The 10,387-nt window shown below is 51.3% G+C and overlaps 1 protein-coding gene across 1 annotated transcript; it reads right to left on the bottom strand.

Annotated features, from left to right (window-relative positions):
- Positions 1-1,623: 1,623 nt before the first annotated feature.
- On the bottom strand, positions 1,624-3,414 carry LOC108864857 (uncharacterized). The gene has a single exon (XM_018641195.1). The coding sequence runs from the start codon at positions 3,412-3,414 to the stop codon at positions 1,624-1,626; it is 1,791 nt and encodes a 596-aa protein (XP_018496711.1).
- Between the last annotated feature and the right edge of the window lie 6,973 nt (positions 3,415-10,387).

Below are 10,387 nucleotides of genomic sequence, written 5' to 3'. Positions count from 1 at the left end.
TTTCAGGGAGACGCATTCCTCTTCTGAGCAACTGTATGTGCTCTCGGCTGCTGACAACTCTTCTGAATGTCTCCACAGGCGAAGATTCCCCAAAGACCACAGAGATAGCCTGCCTGAGGGAAATCCGTCGCTAGAATGTACCGCGTATTTTGGCATCCTCCGAGGAAGCATCGAACGCATCTCTGAACTACCTATACAATGCAATCAAAATGTAATCATCAACGCGACGATGAAATCTAGAATGTTTCACGAACATTGTTATGTAAGAGCCTTGCTTGTGCATGGTCCAGAAGGGAAGTCCGCTCGTAAATATATATTTTGTCAAGCTGACAAATTGTAAATCCAAGGAGATTCATCCTATTCGGGGGGCGGACAAAAAAAATCGAAGGAATCTGCGCTCGGCAGAACTATGAGGTCCACTCCGCTGCCATCGGGATGGGCAACGCAAGTTTCGAAGCTTCGAATAAATTGTTAGGAATTTGTCCGACTGTAATCTCACCAGTCATCTCCTATCGGAATGTCGATTGCGTCAACCTCGAGAATTGTGCGGTCAATATGCTGTCATGAAGAGGGGCTTGCTCCAGGAACTGTGGCTTGGAATCTTCTTCGATTTTCAATGAGAACCCCGTTTTCAACGCCTTTTCTGATTGCTTTCCAGTTGTCGCGGCGCCCCAGCCTCCCATGTTCTCGACTTCAGACTTGAGATGCGCGCAATAGACCGCACTCCCGCCAAGCTTCCAATCGAAGCCGAGTGGATAGATTCACTTTCCAAATATTCGAACCATCAACAGTACCAATGCAGTATCGAGGCGATGCGGCTATTCCGCTTCTTTGAACCAGAATTCGAGGCAGGTTCCGCAGGAAATAGGCTCTCTCGTCTACTCACACTCACTACGATCCTCTGGGCGGAACCATTTGGGGAATGCGGTGGCCGCAAGTTGTCTGTGATAGAAGCCTCCGAGCGAAGACCGATGAGACATCGGGGAAGCCTCGCATACTCTAAACTATCGTCGCGAACCTCTTTGCTCTGACCGGATCCCCAGAGTGCCCAGCTCATCGATCGATCGAACCAGCGATTTCGTGATTCGATTTTTTTCGGAACTGTGGATATTCTGGACACGACAGCTTCTCAAAGTTGCTCCACCTCTCTAGAAACAGACCACAGATAGTCGTTATTCCCGATTCCTTCCGAAGTGAACTCCGCGATGCTTCACTTGAAAGAATCCGGTTTCCTATTTCCGATTGCTCAACTCTCTAGTCGAGTCAAAGTTCCTAATCGCCGTTCCCACATGGCTCCCACACGAAGCCAAACATTTGTCTCTAGTCGAGTTTGTACAGTCGTATTTCCTCCTCATCAGAGGATTCGAAGAACGATCCGGTATTAGAGTTCCCTTCGATGGGCATCCCCAATCGCAAGGCATGACTTGCCACCCAAGTTCGCAATAGCCGCATCATCAACCTGCTCTTACACGCTTGATGGAAAAAATTTGGGAATCGAGGAGGAATTCTATTTTCGGTTTATCTTCACAGAAATTACAGGGCAAATCTTACAATTGTGTCGAAATTCATATCTATCATCGAGCAGCTGTCGGTTAAATGATCCTCATCGACATCTGGCTGCTCTCACCAGCCCTCCGGGCTTGACAATCCGATAAAGTCGTCGGAGTAACATAATCTTCGGCCCGGAAAGATTTGGTGCATGTGCCGCGAATGGATATGGTCCATTATCGGACATCCCGGGCCCATGTAAACGCCGCTGAAGAATCGAGTCAGCATATCACTCAACAAGGGGTTGATGACGAGGGTCGTCGCCGGCGGTCCATGGATGTGCAGGACTTCCAGACGCGGCAAAATCTCCGGCAAATTTAGTTCCATTTCCGAAAGAGAACTCGGTACCTCATGGAGCCACAAGCAAAGCTGCTTGAGCTTTTCCGCTCTGCCGAGCGCTCTCCAAACGAACGCCGAGTTCAAATCCACCCACTCGACCGTGAGTTTGAAGTCCTCGAGGTTTTTGCAGTTCCCTATAAAGCGCCGCAAGCCTGTAATATCGCTTGCGCAGCTCAGTTTCAATCTCACAGTACGGACTGTTCGATTGCTGAGCTTCTCTAAGGCTGAAGCAGCCACCTTGATCTCAGACAGAGTCAGCTCCCTCAGGTTTTCCAGGAGCCTGAGATCAGGAACGTTCTCCCGGAGAAACTTTTTCGCGCAATGCGAACAGTCACTGGAGGCGCGGGAGCTCCGACGTCGAAGTCCGATGATTCGTGCGTTGCCCCTGACGACGAGCTTGGCGATCTTCGACTGGCGAAAGATTCGCTCGAGACGCTCTGACTCCGTGTCAGAGCGCGCGATTCGCAGAAGGCAGGCGGAGATGCCCAGACTCTTGATCGATTTGCAGGACGCGAAGAAGTCTAGCGGGTAAAGTAGACCGTCGTGGTGGACGTCGATCAGGTCCACCGCTACCAGGGTCGGGAGCTTGGGGATTATTTGCTGAAGGAGAAGCGTCGCCCTCAACTCGCTGCCCGAGAAACCGAGGCGAACTTCCAGCGGGTTGTTCCACGCGCGGCTCGAAGATTCCAAGTTCTCCTCGTTGCTCAGGGAAAAATGAGCGATCCGTTGGATTGCACTCGATGGGTCGCGGGGAGCCTCTCCGTTCAGCCAACCCTTTTCGTAAATGTAGCATTCCTTATCCTCCTCGATCCACTTCTTCATGCGTTCATCGACCTTGTCGGCGAAAATTCGCTGTAGGAGCGTCCGGTGGAACGAGATGCAGTCGGACATGCTCAGCGTGATGATGATGGTGTCGAGAGTGTCCGCGACTTGTTCAAGTGGATCCGTGTCGAACCGTCCACTCCATTGCGGCAGAACTTCCTCCCCGATGATGTTGACGCTCAATCTTTGGAGGTTCGGGCACTTCCGCACGAGTTCCAGTAAACCCTCTAAAGGTTCCTCCGTCGGCGACACTTCTACCTGGAGCTTCCTGATCGAGGCATACGTCGACGTGCCCTCTGGCGGGATCCCTAGGTCAGCCGAGCTATCCCCCGTCTGATCCAACATTGAGAAACAGAGAGCTTCCAGCTCTTTGAGCTCTTCCAGTACATCCCAAACAGCCGGGAAGGTGAGTGAGGTGTTTTGAAGATTCAAACTCTGGAGCCCGGGACACATATTCAACGCTTCACGAATTTCGGCCGGGCTCGCCATGCAATTGGTGAGGTCCAACGATCGCACCAGGTGTCCGAAATCCTCCACGTATTTCCATGCGGGCTCCGTTAGAATCTCGATCCTGGTCGAGTGCAAAAAATCTCTAGCCACGGCATCAAGCCGCGGGCTCATGGAAGAGACATGAGCCAGGGATTCTGCGTCCATGCGGCGCAGCACCTTCCGGAGTATCTCGTTGGGCAGGCTCAACAGCGACATTTTCGAGCCGAAGGGCGGAGGGTGTCTTCAACAGGAAGAATGAACTGCAGAAATCCTTAGTCGAGACGATCGCTACAACGAACCGAGACCGAGTGGTGTCTACTCGAGATCTCGGCCTAAATTTATGCGCCTCGAGGGGCGTGCTTCTTCTCGATCCGGAGAGGAGGAATTCACCCGCAGAATCTGCTGAAGCGGTTCGCACATGGTGTCGCGTTTGAAGGGGGATCGCTGAATTCGGGGGAGAGGGCGATTACACAAAGCGGAGCCGCGGAGTCGCCCATCGTTTCGGAATCCGAGGCGAGAATTCTTGCTCAATCTACGGCCTCTCCGAGGAGGAATGCCATCAAATCGTCTTCGTCTCCTCCGTTTCACGGGAACGATGAATTTCTCTTATGAACTCCTGAAAATCCTCTGTTCTACTCGGAGTATACACAGTATGATGTATAATCATTCCCGATCCCCCATTGGGAACGATTCCCTGAAGACAATATGCGTTGCGAGCCCGGGAAAGTTCGTGATTAGAACGTCGAGAAATGAACATAATCCGCTGACGCATAGACGAGGCGCGTTTTAAGTCGAGTCTACAGCCGGGCAATTAGTGCTCAGGGGGTAGTGCCTCTCCCAGAAGATGATGCCCGAAGACTCTCTATCAAGTCTCTGTGGACTGCTTTCGGCATCGTAGCGTAAAGCGTCGAATAAACCTAATGATTGTCAATGGAGTAAAGAATCGATAACGTTTCCTATCGACGATCAGGGGGCATCACGGCTCCTAGAAGATGGACCAATCCCCTTCCCACTGCCGCGGAGCTGCTGACTGCGGGAAGGAAGAATGAAGGCAACGGAGTTCGAGAATTCGCCCTCGACTAGGAAGTCTTCGATTGTTTCCAAACGGTTATCCGCGACTAATTGAACGATAGGTAGTCGAGATTAAGGAGTGAGCAGCACGAGCCGATCACTCTTCCAAGTAACAATAATCAGTGGGGTAAGGGTCCGATCATCCTAGTGAAGTTATTACAGATCGCGAATCAGGTATCCGCAATATGTTCTGGGACGCTAGCACATGAAGTGTATGCTGACATCTTGTGATTTGGGAACGCACCTGACGCGGTCGGACGATAAGAATCCCACGGCCGTTTTGTCGTAAGCATTATATATGCGCATCGTGTGCTCCATGTGTAGGCTCTTTCCCGCGATTCTAGGGGCAGCCGTGACATCTCTCCGCAACTTCCGCGGGCTCGGCATTCAGAACCTTTAACAAGCTGCCTGCTGGACCGAGTTTTCGCTGAACATTCTCCATGCGGATGTTTGTAGAAATTTTAGAACTCCCCAGAAAGAATTTTTGTATGATGCCCGAATTCCTGTCAATCTCCTCATGCTTTGAATTCGTCATGGGTTTATAAGTGCATTTCGACTGTCCGCCCTCGGGCGGGAGAGACCGGATCTTCTCCGGAATGAGCTGCCGTCGACTAGCGCGGATTCCGCTCCCCCATAGAGGAATCTGCTCCGATTCTCCTCCTGCGGCGTTCAACATGAGGATTTTGGCCACGCGGAACGATTGGAAAATTTGATTCTGCCGAGAGCGAAGAGATTTCTTGTACCCACATCATCCTCATGCACGAGCTCATCATCTCATCATTCATCATCTCTGCGTATCAGTCAGTCAGTAGAAGGCTGAAACATGACCAGCATCTCAATGCCACTATGCAGCCTTGGCAACGTGCGAGCAAGTGTTGCCGGCGACTACGGACTTGAGCTGGATCAAGACCAGGAAGTAGTTGAAGAAGAAGGCGACGAGCTGAAAATAACTCTCGTGAGAGAACTGAATCATCTTCGATGACCGAGGCGTCTTGGATGGTTCGCCCGGGAGCTCATTCTATTGCGAGAATGATCCCGAGGGAATCGCCTACTTCAGAGGACGTCAAGCGCACCTAGTCAGTTGGTAAAGGCCATGCTGGGGCAGCGAAGCTTATCGATTCGTTCCCTTATTGAAAGACCGATCGCCTGCCCCACTCTCGATTCCTGGCCGTACACCGGTCTATCGAGCTCTATCAATGGTGATGTCCGGAAGTTCCCTATCATGTCCCATAATTCATTCATAATGATGGCTCCATGGGCGCTCTTACTCACTTCCATGACGAGACGAGGCTGGAACCGGAAAATGCGTAAGGCCGTGGCGGGATGTTGAATTCGCCGTAGGAGTCTTTCGACTTTCCTCACAGTGTAATCCGATGCGTGATCAAGACTTTTACATCCTACAGAATACCGCAACTGCTTCAACTGGGAATCAAAGCAGTATCACTTCGAGGCGATGGGAATCGTCTGTTATCCATGAATAAGCGCAATCACTCAGTCAGAGTACCGGGACGCACCTGCAGTTCGATCACGTAACTCAAAGTCAGGACGATGCTCAACCACACGCAATACATCAAGGATGTGAGAATAAAACGTTCATCGACTTCACTGTCGACGGAGTCGTCGACTACGGTTTCTAGCAGGAGAATCAAGAGGGAGCATATAATGGCGGGCATCAGAATCGCCAGAAGGGGCGACATCGCTGCGGAGAAAGTCGAGAGTATCTCGTCCAATGTCTCGATGATCTCCTAACGAGGAATTCGTATAGGATAAGGAATTTGCCGTCTCTGATAGAACCAAGAGCTTGAGGACCTTGCCGCGGCTACTGACCTGAAAATCAGCCCTATCCCAAATCGCGATAGCGTTGCTCTGACGGGCTCGCGGAAGATATCTGAGGATGTCGACGAGACTCCCGTAGACGGCAGTCATCAATGATAGGACAACCAAGAGGAAGAAATCCATTAAACCGTTGTGTATAGGGTACGCAAGCAATGTGGAGAGACCGACGTTTGCACGATCTCTCGCTATGAAATCGTACGTGGTTTTAGCCACCGAAACCAGGAATAGTAATTGAGCCACAACGGCTCCGAGCACAGAGAGCACCGAAATCTTTTGTCGAGGGCAATCCAGACTGCAAGGAATATTAGCCATGTGTGATTTCGCGGTGGGCTCTGGATCCGACCAATCGGGCCATATTCGATGCTTACCTCAACCAGAGCTGCTGAATCATATTAAAAACTCTGGCGATGAGCTCCCGGCGATAATCGAGTCCAACCATCAGCGTCGCGACCAATAAATCGGATGACAGGCTCGTCATCAGAAGGAAAGTTTCCAATTCATAGTAGATGGGATTTAATTCTGCAGGTGCCGCGTCCGTCCAATCGGGCTCCACGAAATTGATTGCGCTGGCGATCCACATGTACACCGCCATCAAGTACCTCAAGATGGAGAATGAATTCCCGGAAGGTCTGAATTGGCCTCCGCTCCATTTGATGGGATGAACTCCGAAGAGGTGAAGGACAAAAAACAACTCGCCGCACCACGGTATGCATCTTGGCACTGCTCGCATCCTAGGCGATCTCAGAATATTTTGAGACAAGTCCCTCACTCCGACTTCCAGACCCTGCAATGCGGGGAATTCATTCGACATCGATCTACGAGATTCCAGTGCGGTCAAGATCTGTGAGAATTTCTGAGCGATCGGAAGTTGCACCTGACGAGTTATTTGCGTTTTGCTCAAATCGGAGAGATTACGATCGATATCCGGACTCAGCCTACGACGAGCTCTTGACCTTTGCAGGTGGCTAAGCGGCTCAACTCTTTTCCCCTCAAGTCATTCCCCTTGGCGGAGCCGAGCGAGATGCCATTTTCATGGTCTCAAGGACAGGCAGTCAATACGATGGCTTTCAATTGTACTAACACCATGAAGTAATTCACGAGAAATGCCATCAGCTGTAAGGGGAGAACGAGATCATTTGCGGTATGGACTGTGCGAGAATTATCTTCCGCTGAGTCGTCGGGGATCGGCCTACAGTAGCCCCTGAGAATGATTCACGAATTCGGTACCGTTAGAAAGAATCGGACGTCGAAGCGGAGCATCCCCATCACGAACGGTGGATGAGGAATGTGCCGCAGCGTCCATTCGATTCTATCGACCTCGCGTCTTTCAAAGAATCCATAGTGTCCGATTCTGAGCGAGAATCGGAACTGCGTCAGCTGCGAACAAGCATGCGCGCCTTAGCCCTAGACTGAAAGACTGGACTCAGCAGGCTCGAATCATCGATCAGTGTAGCGAAGACCCGGCTCACCTGCTTGTCCAAATCGTAGCAGGACAGAAGCGCTGCGAAAACAAACAGGACGGTCATCGCCGTATCCGCGATGCGACGTAGATCCGTGAAGCCTTCCTCGATCTCCGCGTTCGCCGGTACGATCCCTACCATCATTTCGATCAAAATGCTCACGGTACTGGTCGTGAGCACTACGGTTAGGCAAGGAGAAATCACTCTCGAGAACGTCGTCAGGATCTCGTGGAGGAGCTCGCCGATTCTCTGCGGAGAGATTCAATATTCGATTTGTACGACTGCATCGGAAATGATTCCCCTAAATGTTTGCGGAGGCTTACCAGCATTTCATTCCGTCTCCATGAGTCGAAGATATGCTGTCTGCTTTGGGGGAGCTTGCGCAGCATCGCCGAGAGCGAGGTGTAAACTGCTACGATCATCGCACAGACGACAATTGGTAAGGATCGCAGGGGTCCTTCGCATAGAACAAACACAATGAGCCCAGGAACGGGCATGCCGTTCTCAAAATGTTCGACAAGGATGCTAAACGAGAGACCGAGAAGAGCCAGACTGACGATAACCACAAGGGAACTGCCGACGAAGGATACCACAGGATCGACTAGTCGAGGGTATTTCATCCTGGAACATGATGCGGAACACGGTCATAAGGCTCGTTCCTTCCAGTGCTAAAGTATAGCAGAGGACCGCCGTTTGGGAGCCTGGGCTCAAATCCGAGATGGACCGCAGCCCCCCTCTCCGGGAAAAAGATTCTGCTTACGAGCCTGTGTACGGTAAAGTTTTTAGACCAAGGGTTCCCAAAGTCCTCGAAGGCCCCTCCTTCCCATGTATTCTCAACTCCAGATCCGAGGACCCCATGAACCCCCTCGAATGAAGTCCCATGGGGACCCGAAGATACATGACCATGGACCCCTTGGGTCCATTTGGACCACTAGGTGGACCACTGGCTTAGATGAAGATCCGGAACTCACCGTGACCAGAGGTCATCGAGGTTGTTGAAAACGTCCGCCAACCGTCCTTTGAAGAAGTTGAAACCGAACACAAGCAGGGCCAGCAGAACATCACTGACGAATGATATGATTGCCATGAAAGCGACAACTCCATGGTAGATCGGATTCCGCTGATTCTCGCTCTGCTTCCGTGCATTGCGTGTGTCATGGTCGGAGAGGACGAAATACCTCAGAAGAGAAGCCACGATGAGACACAATCCAAGACCGTTGAGCAAGAACGCAAGACCATGTCCAGACTTTCTGAACTTTCCATCATGCCAAACTATTGGGTGACAACCGATCAGCCGGAGCGTCCTCAAGAAACTTCCACAACAGGGTTGCTCTCTTCGAACACTCTTCATTCTCAGAGCTTCACTTGTCCTGTAAGAGCGTTATATGAACTAGCGAGGAGGAAGAAGCGTCTGCTCTTGGGGGAGACTTCAGTTCTCTGAGGGAGGGCTCACGTGATGCCCAGAGTATCGTCATCATCGATTGCGGTCGTTTCCGTTCGCATTGTGCAAATTTTACGCGCTAGGTGATTCCCCGGACAGCTGAGACACTGGGGAGAGGAATGAAGTTTCTTCTCTTCTTAGTCGGGGCTCGCTCCGCTCCCAGCAACCTATTGCTTCAGAAATCCGAGCTCCGATAGAGAACTTCACTCTCCGAGAGAATTCATCGGGGCCTCTTAATGAGAGGGCTACGGCCCGCTTCCGCAGCTCGGAGAAAAGCCGACGGCTCGAGGTTTCCCTTGGGTCGAATGTCGAATCTCATTCTCGACTTGAGCGGAATTGGAAGTGGATTGGAAGCTTCACGAGAGGATCGTGTCATCGACAACATTGGACTCCGATAAAATGAAGGGACACTCTTGCTATGCATTCCAGCGGACAGCGTGTTTCCCCATAAGGAAAAAGGGGATCTGCATGCTGTGGGTAATCATGAATACACCCATGAGATCGAGTTCTTCAATCAATAAGAAGTTTTCTCAATGAAATGCTCGCAGCGGTCAGCTTTCTCGACATCAGAGATTATGGCGGGACAGATCTTGAATTTTGCAATGTTTTCGACAGCTCCCTGGGCCCCCTCTGGTGGAAGGCTTCCGACGCGGTTTAGTGGACAGCATCTCGCTTTCAAAAACTCGGTTGAGGGAGTAGTGATAGCGATCAATGGATAAGTCCGTCGGCTTTCAGAATCGGAGGATTCTGTTTTGCAGCGATAGCTCGGAGCAGGCGAAGCCTTCATCGGAGCCCCTCCTCGATTTCTGATCGGTCGCCGCTAAATGATCCCTTCAGAGAGACTTTCAGGCTCCGCTCCCGCACTCTTTCTTCGCTGGACCCGTCCGATCGCATGGCTGGGAGTCGACGAACTCGGACTCTGTGAATCTACAGCCGCACTTTTGCTTTTCACCCATTTCACTCCTTTTCAGCATTCTTCAGATGAGACATCAATATCATGCGATTCATGGCATAATAGCGGGACACTTTCCCGAGGAATCTTGACGTCAGAGATCGCGGTGGCTGCCGCAAAGGAAACGATGCCAGTTCGCCAGGGTTAGTCCGGTACAATCCTGGAAATCTCGTTGGCCTCATTTAGCGCTTTGATAGCTGGTATTGCGAAGTTCGGGGTCATCGAACTTGGGTCGAACGTCGAACTAACGCTTGGAGAATTAGATCGATCAGAAGATGGAGTGCTACTTTCACGAGAAGGGTTGGCTGAACGGGGAGCCCCCCCCCCGTGACCCAGCTTGGGGGCTTCGACGAATTCTTCCAGGCCATGAGTCATCACGAACACTCAAGGATTACTGGCTGACTGTCTGACTGTCTGACTGTTTGAGAG

This window comes from Galendromus occidentalis, unplaced genomic scaffold, assembly GCF_000255335.2.
Source record: "Galendromus occidentalis unplaced genomic scaffold, Mocc_1.1 scf7180000077525, whole genome shotgun sequence".
NCBI classification, from domain to species: Eukaryota; Metazoa; Arthropoda; class Arachnida; order Mesostigmata; family Phytoseiidae; genus Galendromus; species Galendromus occidentalis.
The sequence above is the reverse complement of the archived record's forward strand: the minus strand, read 5'-3'. Positions and strand labels throughout refer to the sequence as shown.